Raw genomic sequence first — 27,710 nt, forward strand, 5'->3', positions numbered from 1 at the left:
TGATCTTGAATGATAAGGCTGGTTTGTCATCATGTGTAGATTCATATATAGGTGCTAGTCCTCCTTTCCTTGAAGTTCAAGTACAAGTTGAACCTTGGATGATACACGCTACCAAACAATATTTCTGGAAGCTTGGGCCAAACCATGCTCTCTCCAATACAGACATAGACAACTTGGCATCAAGTGCTCAAATAATGTCAAGCATTACGAAATAAGACAACTCTTGCATACTACACCAAAGCTATCATTCAGACACAACAGTGAATACTTCACACGGTCTTTTTCATGTCCCCCATAAGCCAAACTTATATTCCAAAAATAAGAGTGGGATGCCAACTATATAAGGTAATCGGGCTTTTTGAAAGGAAATTTCTGTTTATTTAGCAAACACTTTTGAGGGATTACAATGACATCAACTACACCCCGTCCCCTTGGATGAAGGGGTTTGCAATTTCATCAGTGCCATCAGTTGGGGAAACAAGCATCACAGCAGTGCCCCTACATACCTGCAATAGCATACCCGTGTAAGAGAAAATTACATTGTTTGTAACGTCAATGATAATTTCTTGTAACTCATCACTCCCCTACTTCCAAAGAAGGGGGGCACAAAGAGATCAATGGGAGTTCTAAAGTGATGATTACTCCTAAGGTAAATGAAAATGAAAGAACATAACACTTGGTCTAGAAATGCAATTTCATAAACATGACCCATCTAGAAATTCAATTTTATAAACATGACCCATCTCACTTTTCATGTATTTGCTTAGGGTATCCTAACAATCTCCATATTAACTGTAGTTGCCCTACACAAAACCCTTCTTTGCTGAATTCAAATCTACCCAAGCTCCACTTTATCCCTTTACAACCTGAGTCAGGCCCAAGAAGCAATCACCATTAATGGATTAGTAGTCTAACCAAACATGTTATCTACGTTCAGTGTCATAGACCTGCAATTTCAACTCAATATCCAAAACTGCACTCTCCTATCATATTTACATTTGCATTATCAACTTCCAAATAAAATTAAGTTCCATTGAGATGCGTAGAAATGCAGAGGTTATAGCACTGATTACTTCAAATGGCACTATAATTGGGCATGCCCTTCATATCTACAATTTAAGGGAAAAAAATGCTCTAGGAGAAAGTGGTAACAGTAAACAGTAATCTTATCCAAACCTTCGAATACTCAAACTAATTGCAAAAGCTAGTTACAAATGAATTTAAAATTTCCGTCAAAATTTGCTTCAGACAATAAAGTTAAAAGACATACTATTAGGCCAAGACGTCTAGTTTGATCAGTAGTCTTCAGAGGATCATCTGGATCTGCAGTACCAGAAGTGGCAATAAATTTGCTAGCAAACCAGTTGGCTGAGAATTTAACTTGTTTGAAAGAAAAACGTAGCCATCTATTACAGATAATTCCCAGCAGCAGAGATATGGTAACAGGTATTTACATCTTCACAACTTCAGAAACCGAAGCCTTAGAGGAGCTTGAATGGGTTAGGCCCTAAAGTCACTGAAAAAATTTCTAAAGCGTTAGTTTATCTACATTTTCAGGATTAATTTCTCATTATTTTGCTTATGTAACAGCCCATATTTTCTCAATTTAAGCGAGGGTGGAAATCCCACCAACAAAGCTGCATAATATGCAACATCAGTATTACATCCATTGTCAAGCTCTAATCTAATTTTCCAATTTACTCGTGTGCGCAAAACTACACATGCATTTTTTTCTTCCAAATGAGCCACTTCTTTTATCTAGTTTTTCACAATTCCCAACCCTACACAACACAAGCTAGTTAAAAGTAGTTGTTGTACCCACTTAATAAAAAGGTAGTCATACCCGCATCTGCCACATATATGATAGGATACAATGGGATAGATATCAAATAATATGAACATACATGAATGGAATGGATATGACATCAATATATCTTAGGGAGAGGTTCAATTTTCTTGAAAATATAAGAAAAGTGACTTGAATGGAAAATACTTGGTCCATGGTTTAGAAAGTTATAGACCTTCAAATTTACAAATTCCTAAGTCAAACATGGATTATGGAACATATTTATGTATAAAACATATTTTTTGTTATTTGATATTTACCTTCTAACAATCAGTATATTATATATATATCTCTAGATATATTTATTTATGCATTGATTAATTAAATATCCCCCACCCTCTTGTATAAAAGAAATTTCAAAAATCAGCATATCCTATCATATCCAGTCACATATTCATTACCTGGCTTTCATAGACCATTAGCAGTAAGCATAAGACAAAATTCAGTTAAGTCCCAAAAGCGTGCCCTCTGTACTTTGGGCTTATACTACCCAATTTCATGAATCCCGAGACAAAAATGGGGCAAATCTTATATGAAAGGAAATCAGGAGGCCACTATTATTAACAAAATTTAAATCTGTTTTTGCACACTAACCAGCATCCTGCAATTTAAAGATGCTGTCGGAAAAAAGTCAACTGATTTATTATAGACAATATACAAGGAGAAAAGAAAAAACTTGTTTCAACTGAAGAATAGCTGACGGATTGTTCTGCAGACAAGAGACTAAACAGAGATTGTTTGTTTTCACCCTGGAGAAAATATTACAGGGAAAAGGAAAAAAAAAAGGCAAACCACTGGCAATGATGTGCAAAGGAGTTTATACCTCTCAAGAATTCTACAGCTTCATCAAGGACAAGGTTCAGCAACTGGTCATAACCTTTCAAGGTTCCTGTGACTGTGAGAGAACAGAAATAGCTCAATGAGATCACTAATTATGAAATCAAGGTTGAACCGAAGAAACCAAAGGCTGAAAGCACATAAGCATCACATAAATACTTGAAGATTCCAGAAAATACATATAGATTGAAGAATACTGACTTAAATAAAGAGTAATACAATAAAAGTTTGTTTCTCTAATCTTTCAACCTATGCCATGTCTCTCTTTCCCCTCCCTATTGGTTTGGCTCTGTGTCTCAATAAGATTCAGAGAGACTTCTTGTGGGGAGAAAATAGGCCACCTAGTCAAGTGGTCAAAGGTTTGCATCCCAGTCTTGACGGGAGGTTTGGGAATAGAAAACTATTTTTATTCAATAAAGCTTTGTCAGGGAAATAGTAATGGCATTATGCTATGAAGAGGGAGGCTCAATGGCACCTGGTTGTGGATGCAAAATATGGTAGCATGTGGGCGTGGATGGTGTTCTTATGAGATCAACAAACCATATGGGGCCCGATTGTAGAACATTAGGAGAGGGTGTGTAATGTCCCAATGGAAGGCCCAAACCACATGACCTATACTCCAAAAGGACTAGTCAATGATTCAATTGGAGGGTCATTGGAACCTTATAAAGAGCAAGAACTTCTCATTTTCAAGCAATGTGGAATCTCATACTCTCTTACCCTTATCCTTATCATATGGGGTATCACAATCTCTCCCTCCCCCCCCCCTTAAATTTCCGACGTCCTCGTCGGGCCAATTCGTTGTAGGTGGCACAGCTCAAGTCTCACATTTCTGGTTGGGATAGGCTCTGATACCATTTGTAACGCCCTAATGGAAGGTTCAAACCACATGGTCTATACTCCAAAAAGGACTAGTCAATGATACAATTAGAGCCTCATTGGAACCTTATAACGAGCAAGAACTTCTCCTTCCCAATGGGATCCCATACACCACCTACCTTTATCCTTATCATATGGGGTATCACAGGGTGGGGGACTTCTCTTGGTTCATTAGATATGAGGTGGGTGATGTATCTAAAATCAAATTTTGGTGCGATGTGTGGCGCAGGGACCAGCCCCTAAAGACTTATTTTCTGGATTTCTTCTACCTATCCCAATGCAAGGAGGCTTCAGTAGTAGAGGACATGTAGGTTTATGATAATATGCTCCATCGGAATGTTAACTTTATTCGTAACAGCCCATGATTAGGCCATAAAGTTGTTCCAACTCGGTCAAGAAATTGGAGATGATCTCAATTGGTTTTCCTCATTCTTTGACAAGTTGTACATCTTCAAATGAAGAAGATGCAGTGATGATCATATATATTGGATCCCATCCAAAAGGCAATCTTCAAGATCATATCTTTCATTAAAGGCTCATCCCTCCAGCTAACTCTCCATTTCCTCCGAAATGTATTTGGAGAAATATGCCTTTAAGGGGAAGCTTTTTTTTTTTTGGGTGGCCACATTAGGAAAGATTCTAACAACCAAGACTTAATAACAAATTGGCGACCTATGTGTGAGCAAATTGGGAAAGCATTGATAACATTTATTGCATTGTGGGTGGGATAGAGAATTATGGGAAGCGATGTTCATCACATTAGGAACCGAGTGGTGTTTTTTATTGGTTATTTTTGAAAAAAAAAAAAAAAAAAGGAAATAGAGAGGGAGAGATCTTAGACCCCAAAGCTAATTGAAGATGAAAAGCATTTTCCTCAAGCATAATTAAAAAACATCTACCGAGTCAATTAAGCATTCTCAAAAAAATTTTCAGCAATTTTCTTGGGGGCTATGTTACCCAATTTTTGTGCAGCATAAAAAAGCCAGCTGTTTTCTTCTTTATTTTATTTTTATTTATTTTATTTTTTGGGGGGGAGGGGGGGAGTTTGTACCTCTGTGTGTAATGTGGCTCATCAATGCTTATGAAAGTATAATAATGATGATGATGACACTGGCTTAATCAAACAAATTTCATAACATCAATACTGGTTTTAAGATATAAAATATTATAGACTCCTATTATTTATTTTTTTAACAATTAATGCATTTTATTAAGAGCAAAAGGGGAGCAGCCCAATACACCAATACACATGAAATATACAAAAGGAAACGCCCAACTAACAAGAAAGGGACTCCTATTATTCATTAAACCAGATGGTATGAAATGAAAACAACAAAAGATTTTCAGCCTCAAATTTCATAACAAAAGATATTCAGTAAAGCATGAATGAATGTAACTCAATTTGACATATCTATAAGTTAATAACTTAAAAGATATCACCATTAACCTTGTCTACCACCAGTAAGCTTGACCTGGACACCCTTATCAACAAACTTGGCAAGATCTAAAACTGTTTCTTTGCGGCCTGACTGCAGTAAAGAGATATAGCATTTTGTTTAGAGCAGTATGCAGTAAAATACAATATCCAGTGAATGCTCAGCTTAACAACTCATTATCAGTTACTAAAACTATGAAAGAAACCATCACTTTCCACTTTCAAGTCATGCGTTTAGTAAAGGAAGCAATGATAGTGCCAGTAAGTTGGCTACTGAAACTCACACAGCTAAAAACTTGACTAAGGATGCAACTTTATAGGCTCACAAGGGAAGACAGATGTGATTTAAGGGCCTAGCTATGCACCAAAACTTAGATACATGAGCCCCAAATCTTAGGCCAAAACAAGCCCAGTCCTCAGTTAGCATATCTACAATTGTTTACAGCTTAGCTGACTGTTACGAGGTTTGTGTGATTTCTAAAGTTCAAATGTCAGTATTCATATTTATGGTATCTACAAATGGACCACAGCAAGTAGTGCTAAAGTTGGGCAATAATATGTCAACACTCAAGTGCTCCATTCTCTCAACTAAAATGGTCATTATAAAAAATGTGATTTTTATACAGTGCTGGTTCTAAAATATTCATGGAAGAAACGCAACTTCACTCTTCTTTTTCACTTATCAAAAAAAAAAAAAAAAAATTCACTCTTCTTTTTCCCTTATTGGTGTGGTACATGCATCCAATGGGACTTGAACTCATGACTTTACCCTCCATCATATTCTTACACGGTGATGAGATTCCATTTGAGGTAGAGCTCAGTGGCAGAAATCTAATCACACACATTTAGCCTGACAGTAATAAACTTTGGATTTATCAGGGATATCTTAAATTTTCATCTATTTACATAACCTTTAGGATTTGCAGGTTTGATCTTTACTCATGACCCACATGCTTTGTCATTTCATGCTCAAATAATTACTATATTTCATATAATTATTCACCATTCTGCTACATAGATCAGTTGTTTGAACTAGACACAGTTGCTTAACATTAATTACAAATCCACACCATACAACATGCATGGTGCTTTCAATTTCAAACTCACCTTACCACCATTTATCAGACCCAATGGCATGCAGTGACCAAACCAGAGTAGATTATAATGGATTCAGATGTATCTCAATCAGAAAAGCACAGAAAGCCTTTTAAATGCACAAGAATGGTCTAAACTTACCACTTAAACCACACTTTGTATCTCGATCAATTTTTTTATAAGCAAAACAGTTTGAAGACTTTCCAGGTGCAAAGAGAATGGCCACTTTGTATCTCATTCATGAACAGTTTTATTAGTATCTTGATCCTAAATATATATACAGATTCAAAACCTTAAAATTTCACACATACAGTCTAAAAGGATATGTTCAACAAGATAATTAACAAGGGCACTGAAATTTAAACTTACCATACTATGTTCTTTCAGGAATTCCTCTCAGTTCTTCCGGTAAATGAAGCTAAAGTTAGAGGAGTCGAATTCTAAAACCAAGATAGTCAATGCAAAACCTGTGACCACAAGACCATTTCCAAATAAGCATAACAAAGACATACTAATATCTTTCTGGTGATTTTCTGCACTGTTATTCTTTTCTTTTTATAATGCATGAAGCAAATATGATGACCTCAGCTCAGTTGTAACTAAGAGAGATGCAGCCAATCATTTGCATTGAAAAATTTTCTCTACATTTCTGTAGTATACCATCAAAGACACATTCATTAAGAACTGAAGTTATTTTTCCCTTTCTTTTGTTCTAAACCAAATAATCAAACCCTAACCATTGATTTCCAAGCAAAAGACTTAAATCAAACACCCACCAAGAAAATATCAAGATGTAACACGAGATACTGAAAATCCATTGATGACCAAGCACCAAACAAAATAAAGCACTCGAATCTTTCAATTTTTTAATTCTAAAAAACAGTATTGAGCTGAAATTTATATATTAAAAAAATCATTCAATTCATCTTCCATTAATAATTTGTCTACGAAGTAAAAACTTCCCAAGGAAAATATTCTTCCATATTTTCACAGAAAACCTTTCTAGGATTTGATACATTCTATTTCAACGGCAAAATATATAAGTGAATCCTTTTCATTAAGCTTAGATACATTGATTCAACTCCCATCTGTTTTTCTAAGTAGCATCCATCGACCATAACCAACCAAATATACGCGAAGCTTCAACGGTTACGTACGAAACCGCAAATTCCAAAAAACAGAAGCTTCTTCCAAACAACTTAAAATGAAGATTTTTTTTTTTTCTCTCTATTTCAGTTGCCATCTAAACAAGCAGAGGGTTTGGTACGTGCATAAACAAAAAAATTATACAGCCATAACCGAGAGACATAAAAATTTTCCCGAATCGAACCTCTTTGGTCGAGGTCGCGAAATGCTGGGGGGGCAAAATCGTTAGAATTATAGCCATTCAGGGAACCGTAGAGAAACAAAAATTTTCAATTTTTAACCATTTTTACCTCGCTTTCTCAGCGACCAACAGGGCATAATTCTAACGACCAAATATGAGTAGCCGGAAATACCTCAACGTTGAGAGTGCTGCGGGTGCTCGGCTTCAACAGCAGCAGCAAAACGCAGTGGAAGTCTTCAGACGTCTTGTACTATCGATACACCGATTTAAGATTTGATTGGCAAAATAAAAACAAGAAATAAAGATATTTGGCATGATTTCGACGATTCAATTATTTATTAGTAATTTAATATCCTATTAGATTTTTTTCATAAATTTGTGATATAATTTAAAAAATAGATGGAAATTTTGTTAAAAATAAATTTAAATATAATTATCCATTTTCGAAAAATAAATGAATGGCTAGAAATTTTAAATATTCTTGATAAAATGGTAATAGAAAAATGGGAGAGCAAGAAAAAATATAAGAATTTGATGTCTAATAATTGATTCCCATGACTTGCCATCCTCTATATTCTTTTTTTTTAAAATATTTATTAAAAATGTAGAAAATAAAAATAAAATAAAATATAGAAAAGATCATAAAGATGGAGAGAGCGAGAATGAGAGAGTTTTAAGGGCTACTACATATTTGTTATAGTGAAGTATGGGAATACATAATATTTATCCATATTTATAGGAGAATGGGGCTAAAGAAATAATAGAAATATAATAAATTAATCATACCAATTGATATTGATTGATTTATACAATAAACCAAATATGGTAGAGAATCAGTCATATTACCATGTACAATAGAATATTATGAATATATTAAATAAGGTAATATCTATAATAATATTCTAGCATCACCCTCAAACTCAGGATGAAGAATTTTGAAATCTTGAGTTTGGAATTTAAGTGTAGTTTTCGTATTCATTAATTGATCGCCGATGAGATAATGAAAATGTTATTGTGAAAATGGCAACTGAAGTATCAAATCTGGAGTTATAGCCAACAATGAGTTGTATGTGGCCATGGTCAAGGACCAAAATTAGAAGCCCAAAACTCAATTAAAGAAGAAGAAGACTCATAGCTAATAACAATACTCCAAGTGTATGGATGTGACGGCGTATGAGATCGGCCTCTCACTGATCGGATGATTTGTACCATGCAAACTTAATTCTGAAATTTGATTTTAGAAAAAGCAGCGATGACTAGTTGGAAGTCACCGATTGATGACAAGTTTGCTGGAAAAATGAAGCCCAAAAAAATACTCAGACACCAAAATGCCAACGACAATAAGGAAAACATTATAGTGAAAGTGTGGTCGAAAAGAACACATTGGAAAGGAGTGGTCCACATAATCGAGCCTGGCATTAACCAACGGCTCTGATTCCATATAGAAAATAAAAATAAAATAAAATATAGAAAATATAAGGGAGATGGAGAGAGAATGAGAAAAACCTTTAAGGGGTACATCTTTGTTATAATGAAGTGTCTGAATAAATAATATATCTTCCTATTTATAGATGAATGAGACTAGAGAAATAATAAAAATACAATAAATCAACGATACTGATTGATATTAATTGATCTATACAATAAACCAAAAATGGTAGAGAATAAGTCATATTACCATACACTAGAATATTATGAACGGAAATGTTAAGTGTCCCGATAATGGGTCCCAACACTTTTTTTTTACTTAGTGATTAATGAAGTGTTTTTTAATGATGTTCTATTTTTTTTATGTTTAAGATTACTAAAAAATACTTAAAAAAAAAGGAAAAAAAAACAAATACACTTGTTGGGAGAATTCTCGGTAGTGCCACTCTATTATGAATATATTAAGTATGTTAATATTCTATAATAATATTCTAACATCCTCTCAAACTCAAAATAAAGAATTTTGAAAACTTGAGTTTGGAATTTGAGTGTAGTTTTCGTATTCATTGATTGATCGACGATGAGATAAGGAAAATGGTGTTGAAGAAATAACAATTGAAGTATCAAATCTGGAGCTGTGGCCAACAACGAACAGTATCTGTCTCTGGTCATGGACCAAAATTAGAAGGCCACAAAACCCAATTAAAGAAGAAGAATACTCACAGCTAATAACGATACTCCAAGTGCATGGATGTGACAGCATATGAGATTGAGCTCTCACAAATCGGATGATCTATACCATGTGAACTTAATTCTGATATTTGATTTTAGAATTAGTAGCGATGAATGCTTGGAAATCACCGACCGACGACAAGTTTGCTAGAAAAGGACGCCAAAAAAATACTCAGACACCAAAATGCCGATGACAATAAGAAAAACATTGTAATGAACGTGTAGTCGAGAAGAACACATTGGAAAGAAATGAGGGTGGTCAACATAATTGAGTCTGGTGTAAGTCAATGGCTCTGATACTATGTAGAAAATAAATATAAAATAAAATATAGAAAAGATAAGGGAGATAGAGAGAAAGAGAATGTGAGAGACATTTAAGGGCTACATCTTTGTTATAATAAAGCATCCCAATACATAATATATATATATATATATATATATATATATCCTTATTTGTAGGAGGAATGAAACTAGAGAAATATTAGAAATACAATCAATCAATGATACTAATTTATATTGGTTGATTTACACAATAAATCAAATATGTTAGAGAATAAGTCATATTACCGTACATACTAGAATATTAAGAAGGGAAATGCTAAGTGTCCCTATAGTAGGTCCCAATAATGGGTTCCGACACTTTTTTTATTTAATGATTAAGGAAGTATTTTTTAATAATGTTATGGATTTTTTAAAATTTTTAAGATAATTAAAAAAGTACATGAAAAAAAAGCAAATACACTTGTAGGGAGGAAGAATTCTCATGTGGTTGTAGTGCCACCCTATTATGAAAATATTATGTATGGTAATATTCTATAATAATATTCTAGTATCCCCTCAAACTAAGGATGAAGAATTTTGAAACCTCGAGTTTGGAATTTGAGTTTAGTCTTTGTATCCATTGATTGATCGATGATGAGATGATGAAAATGGGACATAGCAACTAAAGTATCAAGTCTGAAATTGTGGCCAACAATGGGTTGTACGTGGCCGTGGTCAATGACCAAAATTAGAAGGCCAAAACCCAATTAAAGAAGAAGACTCACAGCTAATAACGATACTCCAAGTACATGAATGTGACAACGTATAAGATTGGACTCTCACAGATCGGATGATCTGTACCTTGCGAACTTAATTATAAATGAGTGAGATCTTTAAAGGCTACATCTTTGCTATAATGAAGTGTTTGAATACAGAACATATCTCCCTATTTATAAGAGAATGAGACTAGAGAAATAATATAAATATAATCAATCAATGATACTAATTGATATTGATTGATTTACACAATTGATGTAGGATATAAGTGAGAACAAGAAATAGAAGCAGAATAATAGCAAATAGAGAAGAAAAGACTGAGAAAAGAAAAGAGAAGAAGAGAAACCAGAAGATAAGAGAGGAAGAAGAAAGCAAAGAGAAGGGGTTGGAAGGAGGTGACTGTGAGCGCTCAATTCTCAATTCTTCAAAACTACCTCTGATGTTTCTTTACAAGTATTTAAATAGGAAAAATAACACAAACCCGACCTTAGAAAGTCTATGGGCTAAAGCCAAACCCATTAATACAAATTCAAATAAAATATAAGTAAAATGACCAAAATAACAATAATAAAATATGTCCTCATCAACTCTCCCGGGGTGGGAAAAACTTGACTCCGTCGAGTGAACAAAACACAATAAGGTTGCAATCAACCACCCAACCATAAGCTAAGTAGTTGAGCAAGCTTCTTCCGACGTCCATAAACACGAATGAGTGGAGGCCTGAATCTGGTATCCCCACCAACTCCCTCGGAACGGGTGGACGGTGACCCGAATAGAAGAAGATCTTGCTGACTCCGATAAAGCTCCAATAAATCTGGATCAAGCTGCTCAAGTGTCTTTCTGGAAATCCATGTACAGTCAGAATCAGGTCGATCTACCTAATGAACAAGGAAACGCTGAACCTCTCCATCATTGGTCAACACAATCTGTTCATCTAAAATAGCATCAATTTTATCTTTCTGTGCTGTGATAGATGGATTGGAGTAGGAGTGACAGAAATGTCAGGGTCAAGGTCCACAGATGGAGGTAGAAGAGGATCATTGGAGGAATTGAAATGACCTTTGTAAGCAACTAAGTCCTAAACATTGAAAGTATGGTGGCAACTAAAATGTGAAGGAAAATCAATGACATAGGCATTTGGACCAACACGCTTTAAAATTTTAAAAGGACTAGCACTACATGCCTGCAATTTGGAAACGGATCCAGGTGGACGCCTTTTTGGTCTAATTCGGATCACAACATAATCCTCAATACACAAATCAGCTCGAAGTTTATATGATGCATTACTGGCTTCATGTTGTTTATTGATCTCAATATGCAAGTCATGAAGATGTTGTACAAATATCTTAGTTGATACAGACACACTAACATGTGGGGACATGAGAATAAGGTCTAAAAACTTCCTAGGTTTATAGCCATGAAAAACTTCAAAGGGACTTATGCCTAAAGACCGATTCACATAAATGTTACATGCAATTTGAGCTGTAGGGAGGATCAAAACCCAATTCCGAAGGTTTTCCTAGACTAGACATCTTCTGAAATTGCCAGGACTGCGGTTAACAACTTCAGTTTGACCACCCGTTTTTTAGCGAGGGCCACTATTGGAGACTCCAACGAGACCTCCATAACAACCACAACAAACACAATAGAATTACCCACGTGTGTATGCTCACACTCTGTAGGGCGAGTGATATTTAGCCCTTTTCGTTCCACAATTTTATTTGCTTGTTGTGAACCAACAAGTTTTGGAGGTAAGGGATTAAGGTGAATCTTCTTCCCATTAAACACAAAGGAACATGAATTGGATCGACCATGGATGGTTACATCCAAGTCGAACAACCAAGGTCGACCAAGAATGATATGACCGACATCTATAGGAATGACGTCACACCATATATGATCCTTATACTCTAGGAATTGGATAGGCACTAGACAACGCTCCTTCACAACTATGGAAGAGGTATCAACCCAAGAAACACTATACGGTTGAGGGTGAGGAACTGGCTTCAACCCAAGACGTGACACAGTAGCCACGAAAACTGCATTAATGCAGTTACCACTATCCACAATGATTTTACAACCCTTATCATTGATTTTGATATAAGTATGAAAAATAGCATGACGACGCCAATCATCAGTATTTTTGGGCTGGGTAAAGATACAACGAACAACACTTAACCGAGGTGTGTCGGGAACAAGGGGCATAGAACCTAGACCCACAGGAAGGGTCCATATATAACCTACGAAGGTATCTTTATCATCACCTAAATCACCAAACTCTTCGAGCTTAGGTTCATAGACTTGATCTTCTAACGACTCATCAACAACACCATCATGTTCTTCAATGACCAACCCTCGATTAGGACAATTGGAGGTAATATAGCCAAAACCCTTACAGTTGAAAAGCGAGAGGAAGTCTTAGGAATTTCACGACCTTTACCCTTATTTTCCAGTACGAGAGGAACATTAGATGGGAGAAGCCCTAGGAGAGACTTAGGGGAAAGAGTAGAGGTTGGGGGTGATGGACGGGCGGTTGTCACCACACTTTCCATACGAAGTCCTGGTAACTGACTCATAGTCTCAGACTAAGGAATAAGCATGGTCAAGAGTAGTGACACCCCGAAAGACAAGCTTGCACCTAAGATTATCTTTTAGGCCTTGTCTAAACCTACTCAAAGTCATGGCCTCATCCTCAACTACATGACATCTCATTCGGAATTCATCAAATTAAGTGACATACTCAGTCACTGGCTAATTGCCCCGTGTAAGGGCATTCCATTGGTCCAATAAATTACCCCTGTAAGATTGGGGTAAGTACTTCTCTTGAAGGCAACGTTTCATTTCTTCCAAACTCCCAATAAGAAGCGCATGGTGCCTCTCAAGAAGATCCTTTACACTTTCCCAAAAGAGTTGGGCAGTGCCAGTTAATTTCAAGCTGGCGAATTCAACTCTCCGATCCTCAGGAACCTCATACCAAGTAAAGAAACGATCTATATCCTTAATCCATTGAGTAAAAACTCGGGGATCTAAACAACCATCAAAAGTAGGGGCATTTAACTTAATGTTTCCAAATAAACGCTCTTCATGACGAGTAGGAGACTAAGTACCCTGACGGTAATATTCTCATCCTCGCTCACGATAATAATCCTTTTCCCCACGGTCAAGTCTAAAGTGGTGTTGACCACCTCGTCGACAATGATGGTCTCTATTATGAGACGCTTCAGAATTGTTAGATGAATGAGGGGGTTTCTCAAAATTGTTCAACCTAGCAGCTAGGTCCCTGTTCTCCTCACGAGTAGCATCCATCTCAGTTTGGACAGCTGTTAATTGAGTCTATAAATGCTGCTGGTTTGTGGTTAGTTGAGTTAATTGTCGGGTGAGGGCATCAAATTGGGAAGGATCCATGGTAAAGGTACTGGAACTAGGGGTGACAAGACGACCATTACGCAACTGTATGCAATGCAATACCCGCTAAATGAAGTGCAATGAAGAGATCAATGAACAATAAATGCAAGCAATGAAAAATATCAACCTGAGCAATTTTTTTTTTTTTTTGGGAGGAGGGGATTAAGTAAATCCAAATACAGCAATTAACTAATGCTGATATTTAAAATAAAAAAGCAAAGACCAAATACCAATCAAGAAAATTCAATCATGCAGGATTTTTTTTTTTTTGAATATATAATGAAAAGACGAAAAGCAAAGGTATGGATCATGAAAATGAGATAACGGGAATACAAAATCTAAGGATTGAATAAATTGTGCTGCAATAGATATGAGGATAAAATTAACCATGGAGACTAAATCAACAAAGGATCTAATCAAGTGGGTTTGGAAAAATTACTACGGATAACAGCAACACAAAGAAAACAAGTGATACAATTTTAAAATAACCAATAGTATAAAACCAAAGAGAAATAGGAAACAGTAACTCCTTGTTCGTTGTATTTCCAGCACTGGGTATTTCGGCACCTCTCAAATCACAGTAAGGTCTCTTCTCAAACACTGGGGGGTATTCCGGTTCTAGTTCTGGGAAATAGAGAGGCGAGAGATTGAAGGAGAGGAAAAAGAGGCGTCGGGGTTGCTGCCCAGAGGTAGCTGTAACGTCCGCAGCATGTAGAAAACAACGACTGAATATTTCGGCACTTCTCAGGTTATTTTTGGCACTTCTCAAGGTCTCAAATTATAGCAAGATCTATGGATATTTCGGCAGAATATTTCAGCAACAGATGGAGAGAGGTAAGAGAGAGAGAGTCTGAGAAAGAGAGAGGTAGGTAGAACGACGGAGGTGGAAGATGAAATGGTTGGTCTAAGAAGAAGGTGAATGGGTTTTTGGTGCTGGGTTTCGGAAGAAGAAGATGAAACGATTTTTGAGAAGAAGATGAATGGATTTTCGATGCTGGGTGTTTTGTCGGCGTGGTCTGGTATGGTTGATCTGAGAAGAAGGTGAATGTGTTTTGGAGGAAAAAGATGAAAAGATGGGTTGCAGAAGGTGAACGGTTGTTTTGTTTTGGTTTGGAACAAATGGAACTCTTCGGTGGGAATGGATTGCAGAAAAATGAACAAAATGGGGACCGAAATTAATCTATTGTTTGAGAAAACAATAAAACTGACTCTTGATACCAAATATGATGTAGGAAAGAAGTGAGAACAAGAAATAAAAGTAAAATAATATCAAACAGAGAAGAAAAGACTGAGAAAAGATAAGAGAAAAAAAGAAACCAGAAGATATGAGAGGAAGAAGAAAGCAAAGAAAATAGGTTGGAAGGAGGCGGCTGTAAGCGCTCAATTCTCAATTCTTTAAAACTACCTCTGATGTTTCTTTACAAGCATTTAAATAGGAAAAATAACACAGGCCTGACCTTAGAAAGTCTATGGGCTAAAGCCAAACCCATTAATACAAATCCAAATAAAACATAAGTAAAATGACCAAAATAACAATAATAAAAAATGTCATCATCAACAATAAACCAAATATGGTAGAGAATAAGTCATATTACCATATACACTAAAATATTGAATATATTAAGTATGGTAATATTCTATAATAATATTCTAACATCCCCCTCAAGCTCAAGATGAAAAATTTTGAAATCTTAAGTTTGGAATTTGAGTGCAATCTTCATATTTATTGATTGATCACTGATGAGATGATAAAAATGATATTGGAGACATGGCAACTAAACTAATAAATTCAGAACTGTGACCAACAACGGACTATATGTGGTCATGGTCAAGGACCAAAATTAGAAGGCCAAAACCCAATTAAAGAATAAGAATACTCACAACTAATAACAATACTCCAAGTGCATGGATGTGACAGCGTATGAGATTAGACTCTCACAGATTGGATGATCTATACCATGTGAACTTAATTATGATATTTGATTTTAGAATTAGTAGCGATGAATGTTTGGAAATCACCGACCAATGACAAGTTTGCTGAAAAGGACATCGAAAAAATACACTGACACCAAAATGTTGACGACAACAAGGAAAACACTTTAGCGAAGGTGTAGTCTAGAAGAACACATTGGAAAGAAGTGTGGGTGATCCACAGAATCGAGTCTGGCATTAGCCAAGGGCTCTGATATCATGTAGCAAATGAAAATAAAAATATAGAAAAGAGAAGGGAGATTGAGAGAGAGAATGAGAGAGACTTTTAAGGGCTACATCTTTTCTATAATGACGTGTTTGAATGCATAACAAATATCCTTATTTATAGGAGAATGAAAGTAGAGAAATAATAGAAATACAATCAATCAATGATACTAATTAATATTGATTGATTTGCACAATAAAACAAATATGGTAGATAATAAGTCTTATTACTATACACAGTAGAATATTATGAATAAATTAAGTATGATAATATTCTATACAAATATTCTAACATCCTCCTCAAACTCAGGATGAAGAAATTGAAATCTTGAGTTTGAAATTTAAGTTTAGTCTTCATATCTATTGACTGATCGCCAATGAGATGATGAAAATGGTGTTAAGGACATGACAACAGAAGTGTCAAATATAGAGTTGTGGCCAACAACGGACTGTATGTGGCCATGGTCAAGCATCAAAATTAGAAAGTCAAAACTCAATTAAAGAATAAGAAGACTCACAGCTAATAATGATACTCCTAGTGGATGATGTGGCGATGTATGAGATTGGGCTCTCACAGATCAGATAATTTGTACCATGCGAACTTTATTATGAAATTTGATTTTAGAACAAGTGGCGATGAATAGTTAGAAATCACCATTTGACGACAAGTTTGCTAAAAAAAGACATCTACAAAATACTCAAACACCAAAATGTCAACGACAATAAAGAAAACACTATAAGAAACGTGTAGTCGAGAAGAACACGTTGGAAAGAAAATGGTGGTCCATAGAATTGAGTCTAGCGTTAGCTAAGGGCTCTGATACTATTTTGGAAAAAAAAATATAGTAAGTAGAAGGGAGATGGAGAGAGAGAGAATGAGAGAGACCTTTAAAGGCTACATCTTTATTGTAATGAAGTTTCTGAATACATAACATATATTCCTATTTATAGGAGAATGAGACTAGAGAAATAATAGAAGTACAATCAATCAATGATACTAATTGATATTGATTAATTTACAAAATAAATTAAATATAGTAGAGAATAAGTCATATTGTCATACACACTAGAATATTAAGAATATATTAAATATAGTAATATTTTATAATAATATTCTAACATCCCCTCAAACTCAAGATGAAGAATTTTGAAATCTTGAATTTGAAATTTGAGTGTAGTCTTCATATCCATTGATTGATCCCCGATGAGATGATAAAAATGGTGTTGGGGACATGGCAACTGAACTATCAAATCTGGAGTTGTGGCTAGTAACAAGTTGTATGTGGCCATGGTCAAGGACCAAATTTAAAAGGCCAAAACCCAATTAAAAAAGAAGAAGGCTGATAGCTAATAATGATACTCCAGGTGCATGGATGTGGAGGCGTATGAGATCGGCCTCTCACAGATCAGACGATCTATACCATCCAAACTTAGTTCTGAAATTGATTTTAAAACAAGTAGTGATGAATGTTTGGAAATCACCAACCAGCGACAAGTTTGTTGGAAAAAGGACGCCAGAAAAAACCTAGACACCAAAATGCTGACGACAATAAGGAAACATTGTAGTGAACTTGTAGTAGAGAAGAACACCTTGGAAAGAACGCGGGGGTGGCCATAGAATCGAGCCTGATGTTAGCCAAGGGCTTTGATACCATGTAGTAAATAAAAATAAAATAAAATATAGAAAATATAACGGAGATGGAGATAGGGAGAATGAGAGAGACATTTAAAGGCTACATCTTTGATATCATGGAGTGTTTAAATACATAACATATTTTCCTATTTATAGGGAAGTGAGACTAGAGAAATAATAGAAATACAATGAATTAATGATACTAATTGATATTGATTGATTTACACAATAAACCAAATATGGTAGATAGTAAGTCATATTACCATACACAGTATAATATTATGAATATATTAAGTATGGTAATATTCTAATATTAAAAAAAACAAAAAAAACAAAACTACAAGTTTAGTGGGCTGATAGGTTTACCAAATTGGGACATTTTGGAAAAATAAACCAGTTTAGAATACTGGTATTGGACTAGCCAAATGCCAGTAAAATCCAAAATATAGCTAAGCTTTTTGTAATTGACTTGCATTGGACTAGCTAAAAACATTTAACTTAAATTTTGAGTTACAGTAACTAAAGGAATTTCTAAAATTGGAGAGTCAATATTCACCCATCAAACTCATATTTTATTCATAAATAATCAACAAGACTTTATTAAATTCTTTTTAAAACATTCATTGGTAAACAAGGCTATATTATGTCCATATTTTTTAGGAAATTGTTTTTGTAAATAAGGCTATATTATGTTTAGGACTGTTCATCAGAGTTCCAGTCCTGGAACCCAGATATACCTGGATCGGGTAAGCCTGAGTTAGACCTGGATTCAGGGTTCCGGGTTGAACCCGGTGGTTTATATATATATATATGATATTGATGTAGCATTAGAATGATTTTATAAAATAAAATCAAAATGCATGTGACATACACGATGCAATTCACTACATATTACATTGTTTGAATATTTTTTTTATTTAAGCCCCAGATTTACTTCGCAGCCTACCTATTCAAATCCTCACCTAATTTCTTCTCGTTTCTCGCAGACTTCGATTGCTTAGAGAAAACTGTCTTGTTGTCCTTTGTATGCTTTGATTGATGTGACTTGACAGTTTCAGAAGTTGTAACAATTATCGAGAAGGCATTGGTTATTTGTGCATGCACTTTGTACCACGCTAAATTCCACCACCCAATGGGAAGGTCATGGTATTATTCCAGACTTGAATTGCTGCAAAGTCAGTGTCTCATTCCATTAGGGCACTATCCCGTTGAGCAAGCACCTCATCTCATTAATGGAGTGCCTCATCTTAGGCAGCCAAGGTTTAATTCTTTTATGATAATGCTGCATTCCTTTCATGAATGGCAGCATCCCTCTAAAAAATAATAGACATGATCTTCTTATTCATGACTAAGGCATTTGGTTCCTTCAGTTGATGCTGGGGCACCATATTCCACCACAAATTTCATTTCTATACTATTCAAATTATATAGAATTGTTGTATGCTAAAAGATATAAACAGAAAATGGTGATTTTTGTTGCTTTCATAGTACTAGAGAATGTGATTCTATGTAATAATCCAGTTTATGTCTCCCATTTTCATGTTTCCGACCATCATCCATCTTAAGTCCAGATTACTAGCAGTGAAGGAAGAAATCAGATTCAAGCAGCTTCTCAAACTCCCAATTGACAAGAAGTTAGTCTCAACTACTTTCTCATCTCATAGACACGGTCTGCTATTAAAGAAACCAAAAGCTGAATTCCAAGTCAAAAAGACTAGGGTACTCAAACCCTTACTCAGACTAGGTAGGTCTGGGTTTTGGCAACCCGGGTTCCGACCCGAACCCAGTAACCGGAATCCAATTTCCAGGATTTCGAACCGGGCCGGGAAAATATATGGCCCTAATGAACAGTCTTAATTATGTTGGATAATTAGGTTGATATAAAAAATAGTTGAGAAACAATAATTTTAAATAAAAATTAAATTATTAATTAATATATAGAGTGAATTTGCAAAATATAAAAAATATTATTAAAATATATAATATTATATTATTATTTTGATTTTAGGATTGTTAGTCCAATGTTGATTAATATCTTCAATGGCTTTGGCTTTAGCCAAAACCTCAACTTTTATTCAAATTTTGGACTTTGCCAATACTCTTAACTTAAGTGGGCTTCTGCTTAGGGGTGACAATATATGACACGATCCGTGAATCTAACACGAACACGACACGAAATTAGTGGATTTGAGTTTGATGTTAACAGGCTTAGGTCGAAATGGATTGACCCGTTAAGACACAATTTATTAATGGGTCAATAAAGGGTTAACCTGCTTAACATAAATCAATCGTTTTGACCCGTTTAGATTTTATTTCAAAATTAAAATTTTATTATTGTTGAGTTGTAATATTGATATTTCTCAGTTTGCTTATGTTTTATTGTTTTTATTGTTAGGATTATAATTTTAGGCCTATACTTATTTATTATTGTATGGTTTATAATATTAGTTTTATTATATGCTAAAATTTGAAAAATATTGATATATAGTTTTTAAGATATTATTGCTATTAATAAATATAGATTTTAACTTTTATTTAAAATTATGTTAATTAGGTAAAATGAATTATGCATGTTAGTTCAACTCATTTACATGAAACGGGTTCAAATGGATCGTGTTGTGTTAATTTATTTTTAATTATTATTAAACGGGTCAAAACGGATGACACGATAAGATCTATTATCTAAATGAGTTGAATTATAGTCTGAAAGTTTGACATATTTAATTTAATGGATCGAAATCGGATTAACCTATATAATCGAATATTCATACTTGGCTTGACACGATTCGCTAGCCTGACTCGGTGACTGAGTTCTGCTGCTCTTAAACAGGGCACGACAGCGTTTTGAGGAAATTTTCCGAATTCCTAAAACCTCCGAACTCAGTTATAATCGAGTTCTGACTCAAACGGGAATCGGCGAAACGCGGAAGGGTGTCGCTCAAAATATTCCCGTGGCCGGAACGCCGCCTCTCTCCCTCCTGTTGGATTTGTGTCAACGTGAACCCGAGTCACTATATTCAATTGATTGCCCTTGGTGATAATTTGCTTTCTTCTTTTTTTTTTTTTCATGTTCGTTTTCCTTGATTAATGTCGATGATTTTGATGAGATAATTAGCCAGTATCTATGTTTTTGACGTTTTCCAACTTGTATACTGGGTTTCACTAGTTTCTTATCCGATTCGGCTACTGCTTGGTTTATTTTATTTTTGTTTTCGATAAATTTATCTTGGGCTTCAGCTTTAGGGTTTAAGTTCCTAAGAAGCTAATTTAGGTTTGGTAGTTAATTTGAATTTAATTTGAATTGCAGACGCGGTATCGTGTGTGCACTGTTGGTGTTGCTTAGATCTTAATTGATATGGCTAGAAAGTACAGTAGTGAGTCCTCGGATTCTGAGAAAAGAAATAGACGCAAACGTGATGAGAGGCGAGGTGAGCGCCCACACGATGATAAACATAGGGAAAGAGGCAGTGGGAAGGATTTGTTGGATTCTGATAAAAGAAGTAGAAAACGGCATGGGGGGCTAGATGAGCGTAGTGGTGATGATAAGGATAGGGAAAGAGTGGATGAGAAGGATATTAGGGATAAAGATGGAAGGTGGCAAAGCAAACATGTAGATAAACATAGGGAAAGAGGCAGTGGCAAGGATTTGTTGGATTCTGATAAAAGAGGTAGAAAATGGCACGGGAGACTAGATGAGCGTAGTGATGATGGTAAGGATAAGGAAAGAGTGGATGAGAAGGATATTAGGGATAAAGATGGAATGTGGCAAAGCAAACATGTAGAGCAAAAGCAATCTCGACAAAGTTCTGATGAAGAGGGTGAGTGGGTAGATAGAGAAAGGGGCAGGCATGAAAGAGAGAGAAACCATCCACATGAGGAAGGGCATAGACATCGAGAAACTGGGGAGCTTGATAAGGTGAAAGAATCTTATCAAAGTTCTGATGAATATGACAATCGAGTTGAGAGAGAGAAGCGGGAAAGAGAGAGATCTCGCTGGCATGGGGATGCTCATAAACAGCGGGAAACTGATGATAGTGGTAGAAAAAAGGACTGGTATGCACGTCAAAATTCAGGAGACGATGATGACAGGAAAATGCACAGAAAATCAGAGCGACGAAAACATAGTACTGAACATCAAAAGCAGGGTTTGAGTTCCAGGGGGGAAGATGATAGAGACAGTAAGGCCCTGGAAGATGCAAAACCTCATAGACAGCCAAGATTACAAGAAGGAAATTTAAATGGGGATGCATCAAATTTGGGTAAGAGTGGTGGAGTTTATATTCCACCATTTAAGTTGGCTAGAATGATGAAAGAGGTCGAGGATAAAAGCAGTGTTGAGTATCAGCGGTTGACATGGGATGCCCTTCGGAAGAGTATAAACGGGCTTGTGAACAAGGTTAATGCCACTAATATAAAGAATATTATTCCTGAGCTCTTCTCTGAGAATCTGATCCGGGGTAGGGGTCTATTCTGCCGGTCGTGTATGAAGTCACAGATGTCATCTCCAGGTTTCACAGATGTGTTTGCTGCACTGGTTGCTGTTGTCAACACCAAGTTTCCTGAGGTGGGAGATCTTCTATTGAGAAGGATTATTTTGCAGCTCAAGAGAGCATATAAGCGCAATGACAAGGTGTGTATTTGCTCTTTTCTATAATTTTATTTTGACTTACTGTTGGCTGATTGGAACATTTTTTCACTTCGATATCATCCTAACATTTTTTTCTATTGCTTTACTTTCTTTACAGCCGCAATTACTAGCTGCTGTTAAATTTATTGCACATCTAGTGAATCAGCAAGTGGCTCATGAGATCATTGCATTAGAGTTGCTCACAGTGCTGCTTGAGAATCCAACCGATGACAGCGTTGAGGTAGCTGTTGGCTTTGTCACAGAGTGTGGATCAATTTTGCAAGATCTCTCTCCCAAAGGCCTGCACGGTGGGTATGCGGTTGGATTTAATCCTGTGTACTTCTTATACTAGCATGTTTTGTTCTTAATTATCCCTATATTAGTTCTTAAATTTATTTTCCATTTTCTAGAGTATCCTTTCAATTTGGTTCGAAACTTAAAAAATCATTGACATTTGAAAAGAAAACTGACGAACTCTATAACTATTTAAGACAAAAAATTCCTTAGGTTATTTGAATCGTCGTTATGTCAATTATCATCACCGCCCTAACCACCTTGAACACTTAATCCATCAAGGCCATATCGCGGTCATTTGAAGTCTTCTCTTTGAGTGCTCTAAATGCAGTTTTATCTTACTATATTTGTAACAACCAAAAAACAAAACTCAAGCCACATTTGAGCTTATATCCCAGAAGGATAAGTCAAGGTTACAATTGGAGTCTCTTAGAATCATAATAAAATGGAAAGGAATGCGCGCTGTTTTGAAGACAAGGAACGCACAATGGTGGAGCTGAAGAATTTCTTTCTAAATACCTTATTGCTTTGGTTTTCTGCTATTGTTTTAGTTGGGGATAATATTCATGACTTCTTGTCTTTAGTTCATCGCTCTTAGAATGTATTTAGGTTTTCTGCGGTATACTTCCTGTGTACATGGCTTAGGCCTTTTTCATTCATATCAATAAAATTTATCTATTACGTATAAAAAAAAAAAAAAAGAATCATAATAAAGGTCAAAAATCTTTTCCCTCCCGATGTTGATCCCATTCATCTCCCTCGCTCCCATAGATGTGGGGTATTACAATATTATGTCAAAGATTGGATCTTAAATTGTCTATTTTACAACAGAGATCCTCTCAACTTGTCTAAACCTAAATTAGTTTTAGTTACTGTTCTCATGGTTTGCAATTTAACAGGAATATTTGAGAGGTTTCGTGGAATTCTTCATGAAGGGGAAATAGATAAACGGGTACAATTTCTTATTGAAGGGCTATTTGCAATAAGAAAAGCAAAGTTTCAGGTTAGTATATTTTATTATCATTTTTTTAATTGAGTTATGCCATGATGTATTAGAGTCAAAAGCCTGAATAAAGATGCTCTCTGTGATGTATTTTTCTGCAGGGGTACCCCGCTGTTCGTCCAGAACTGGACCTTGTAGAGCAGGAAGATCAGTTAACCCATGAGGCATCTCTCCAAGATGAAATAGATCCAGAGATTACGCTTGGTATGCCTTGTGCTCTCAGTTGTCTTTGGCTTCTTGATTGGTCTGCCTATATGTACTATTTTGATTCGTGTTCTTATTCCTTCTTGTTCAGATATATTCAAGGCGGATCCTAATTTTATTGAGAATGAGAGACGCTATGAAGAGGTTAGGAAAACTATTTTGGGTGAAGAGTCTGAAGATGAAGATGGTTCAGATGCTGGTTCAGATGATGATGAGGATGATGAAGATGACTCTGAGGAAGAGGACGAGGAGCAGATGAAAATAAAGGATGAAACAGAGACAAACCTTGTAAATCTTCGGAGGACAATCTACTTAACCATCATGTCTAGTGTAGATTTTGAGGAGGCTGGTCATAAACTCCTGAAAATCAAACTAGAGCCAGGTCAAGAGGTAAGTGATGCTAGCTTTTTCTGCTGTATAAACTAAGTTACCTTATTTGGCTAATTGCTTATTTGTGACAGGTTGGACATGAATAAATGAAGAGTGAATATTTGGTTACAGTTGACAAGTTTCTGCAAATTACTTGTAATTGGCTAATAATCACAATTATGTAGAAGAAGTACAAGCTAGGTTCAGGTCCCTTTTTTTCAGCATGAACATCTCCTTCACCCCCCCCCCCCCCCCCAAATTGCATATCAAATGAATAAATGAACAACAAATGATTAATCAAGTTTTGTAGCATTACATAATCTTTAGCCTTTCAAGATGCTAAATAATATTGCATATCAGGATTAAGAAATCTTTCCTTATTCTTGGCTTCATTGTGTAGCACTAGCCCCTGCTCCGCCCAACCAGTTGGATTTATTAGCAGTTTCATGCACCAACTTGCATGGTGCTTGGAATAATATGGCCTTTGGTGCTTGAGTTGCTGTTAGGGGTGTAGACAAAGCAAGCCGTGCCAAGCTCAAGCCCAGCTTCTTGCTGCTTGGGCTCAACTTATCTCTTGGCTCATTGATACTTACTAGGGCTTGAGCTCTGATTAGGCTTAAATATGAACCTTAGGACTGTTGCTTGAGCTTGGCTTGCATGGTGCTCAGTAGGGCTTACGAGTGGCTCTAGCTTATCAAACCTACACCCAGCAGCATCTTTCACAATATTTGTTAAAGACTTTGGACTAAAATCTGTAAAGCAGCAATTTTCAGTCAATAAGACAAGTCCAACAGACCTGCATTTATTGCAAGGTCAGAACATGCAAATTAACAATCTCTCGAATTGGAAACAATATATCAACCGTAATGAATTGCCATATATGTTAACCTATAATTGTCTGGTTAATTACAAGAAAGTGATATTTGTGGTGTTACCGACATTGTCTTATTCAAACGCGGTAATGGGTGATTTTTTTGCAGTTTTCATTTTTCTATTATCTTGGACCTGGTAATATATTACTTGCTGACTTACAATTATCTTGATATGGCTTATGCAGATGGAGTTGTGCATTATGCTCTTGGAATGCTGCAGTCAGGAGAGAACTTACCTCCGGTATTATGGTCTTTTGGGTCAGCGATTCTGTATGATCAATAAAGTGCACCAGGAAAACTTTGAGAAGTGCTTTGTCCAGCAATATTCCATGATTCATCGGCTTGAAACAAATAAGCTGCGTAATGTGGGGAAGTTTTTTGCACATCTACTCGGCACAGATGCTCTGCCCTGGCATGTTTTAGCATATATACGCTTAACAGAGGAGGATACTACTTCTTCTTCTCGAATATTTATTAAGATTCTATTCCAGGTAACAAATTAGAAATTTTAAATTTTTGACACGTCTGTTTTTTTTTCCTAGGCATCCTTGTTATAATTTGTTGCCATTCTTATTTCCCTTCTGAAGCTTGGAAATCTAAATTTATTTTAACATGAACTGAGAAATTAACATTGACATTTGCCTAAATTGAGATTGTTTAAATAATTATCATCATCTTAGAAGAGGATTTCTGTTTTCAACCAGATCTAAATAGGCCTGTCTTCATGTTGCATCAGTTGGTTTGATGACCAATCCATTTGCCACATAGTTGAGTAACAAAAAACTAGGGACATGTAAATTCTATTTGTATGATGATGTATGGAAAGTGGGAATAATGTAAAGGTTGCTCTTGTATGGCATATATGGTCTCATGACAGCACAACCATGAGGATTATGAATACAGCAAGTCCATGCAGTGATGTCTCTTATATAGTACTTTGTCATTTTCTTGTGACCTTGTAAAGGGCCTGCAAGCGGATATGTAATTAACCCTTATTTTATTTTGTTCTGTTAGTTGTGCTATATTTTCTGCTGAATTCTAATCCGTTGGGATTTATCCAATCATCCTGGTTGTTACAATACATGTCCCTTTTTGGTTCATGCTGTCCTAGAATCTGATACGTGAAATTACCACCATTTCTTCTGGAAGCTGTTAAATTTATTGTGGCATTGTATCTGGCACAGGAATTGTCAGAGCATTTGGGCATCCGGTTACTGAATGAACGGCTTACGGATCCTACGATGCTGGACTCCTTTGAATCTATATTCCCAAGGGATAATCCCAAGAACACGCGTTTTTCTATTAACTTCTTCACATCCATTGGGCTTGGTGGCATCACTGAGAATTTACGCGAGTACTTGAAGAATATGCCACGCCTAATCATGCAACAAGAGCAAGCAGTGTCAGAATCTGAATCAGATGACGAATCTGGTAGTTCTGACACAGAGACGGCTAGTTCTGAGAGACAGTCTGATTCATCAGGCTCAGATGAGAGTGAAAGGGATGATAGACGGAGGAAGAGGAGGAGGAGAGAATAAGGGAATGTCAACAAAGACAACACCACAGGAAACATTTGATTACGATGTATTTTTATTGTCATGTGATTCAAGTGCTGCCAATTTTTGTTCATCATGTATTTTTATTCTCTTTTTCTGTTACTTTTTAGTTAAGCTGAAACGCCAAACTAGAGGTAGAATGTTTTTAATGTTTTTTCAAGGCTTCATTCTGCTATTTAAGATTGAGATGATGATGTGCGTTTTTTTCCCTTTTTTGGGTGTGTTCTAGATGATGATATTTGTTCATTTGCATCAATCTTCAACTCTTTGGACTGTTTGGTTAATGCAATAAGCCGGTATCCTGCCTTGTGGTGTGGGGAATCCTACTCGCCCATTGGTTTTACTTTATCAGGTGTTTATTGTTTTGTACAACGGCCAATTTGCAGAGATATCTTTGAAATCGTAGCATTGTTGACATCAAAAGTTTGCTTTCTCAGAAGTGAAGGCAACGTGGGTTTTGTGAGTGATGTGAAACTAACCTTTGTGAGGATTTGTTATCAGCTTAATCCAAGTAGACGATACATGGGTCTATCTATATCTTCTCTTGAAAAAGTAAAGTCGATTTCCTTCCTTACCTTTACTAACTTGAAACATCCAATGGTCTTTTGAAAAATCTGAAAAAAAAAAAAAAAAACTCTTTCCAAAATCTGAAAATAAAGCCGTTAAATTCATTACTAAAATGAAAAAAATGGATCTTTTTGTTAAATCTAGATAGACATTATTTTCTTCCGAAGAAGTGTAAAGTCATGCATGCTTAGGGCAGGCCCTGTACATGGCGTCTAGTATGGTTATATGAAACGGCAGCGTTGCATCTTGTTGAAAATAGTGCGTTCAAGAAAATTTTCTAAGCCCATTCTTACTTCCCCTTCTCCATTTCTGAGACACCGAACCCTAGCCACTTCATACTGCCCCTTCTCCATTTCTGGGGAATGTT

General features: G+C 35.9%; 2 protein-coding genes and 1 pseudogene across 3 annotated transcripts; 1 reads left to right on the top strand and 2 right to left on the bottom strand.

Moving 5' to 3' along the window:
- Window positions 1-8,120, bottom strand: LOC121239851 (sm-like protein LSM7). Of its 2 annotated transcripts, none has more exons than XM_041137193.1 (6): window positions 7,592-8,120; window positions 6,462-6,559; window positions 5,010-5,091; window positions 2,670-2,741; window positions 1,271-1,323; window positions 1-506 (listed from the first exon to the last, which is right to left on the bottom strand). In XM_041137193.1, the coding sequence occupies exons 2-6, from the start codon at window positions 6,462-6,464 to the stop codon at window positions 417-419; spliced, it is 300 nt and encodes a 99-aa protein (XP_040993127.1). In that variant the 5' UTR covers window positions 6,465-6,559; window positions 7,592-8,120; the 3' UTR covers window positions 1-416. The 2 variants fall into 2 exon arrangements, with proteins under 2 accessions (XP_040993127.1, XP_040993128.1); XM_041137194.1 differs by having other exon boundaries at window positions 7,529-7,715.
- Window positions 8,121-18,793: 10,673 nt separating this feature from the next.
- Window positions 18,794-19,411, bottom strand: LOC121238291 (annotated as a pseudogene).
- Window positions 19,412-20,643: 1,232 nt separating this feature from the next.
- On the top strand, window positions 20,644-26,943 carry LOC121238290 (pre-mRNA-splicing factor CWC22 homolog). The gene is made up of 8 exons (XM_041135122.1): window positions 20,644-20,885; window positions 21,158-22,481; window positions 22,597-22,786; window positions 23,672-23,775; window positions 23,877-23,979; window positions 24,071-24,369; window positions 25,406-25,711; window positions 26,405-26,943. Exons 2-8 carry the CDS (start codon window positions 21,207-21,209, stop codon window positions 26,756-26,758), a joined length of 2,631 nt encoding a protein of 876 aa, XP_040991056.1. The 5' UTR covers window positions 20,644-20,885; window positions 21,158-21,206; the 3' UTR covers window positions 26,759-26,943.
- Window positions 26,944-27,710: the final 767 nt, after the last annotated feature.

The sequence above is a fragment of the Juglans microcarpa x Juglans regia genome, chromosome 7D (genome assembly GCF_004785595.1).
Source record: "Juglans microcarpa x Juglans regia isolate MS1-56 chromosome 7D, Jm3101_v1.0, whole genome shotgun sequence".
In the NCBI taxonomy this organism is placed as follows: domain Eukaryota; kingdom Viridiplantae; phylum Streptophyta; class Magnoliopsida; order Fagales; family Juglandaceae; genus Juglans; species Juglans microcarpa x Juglans regia.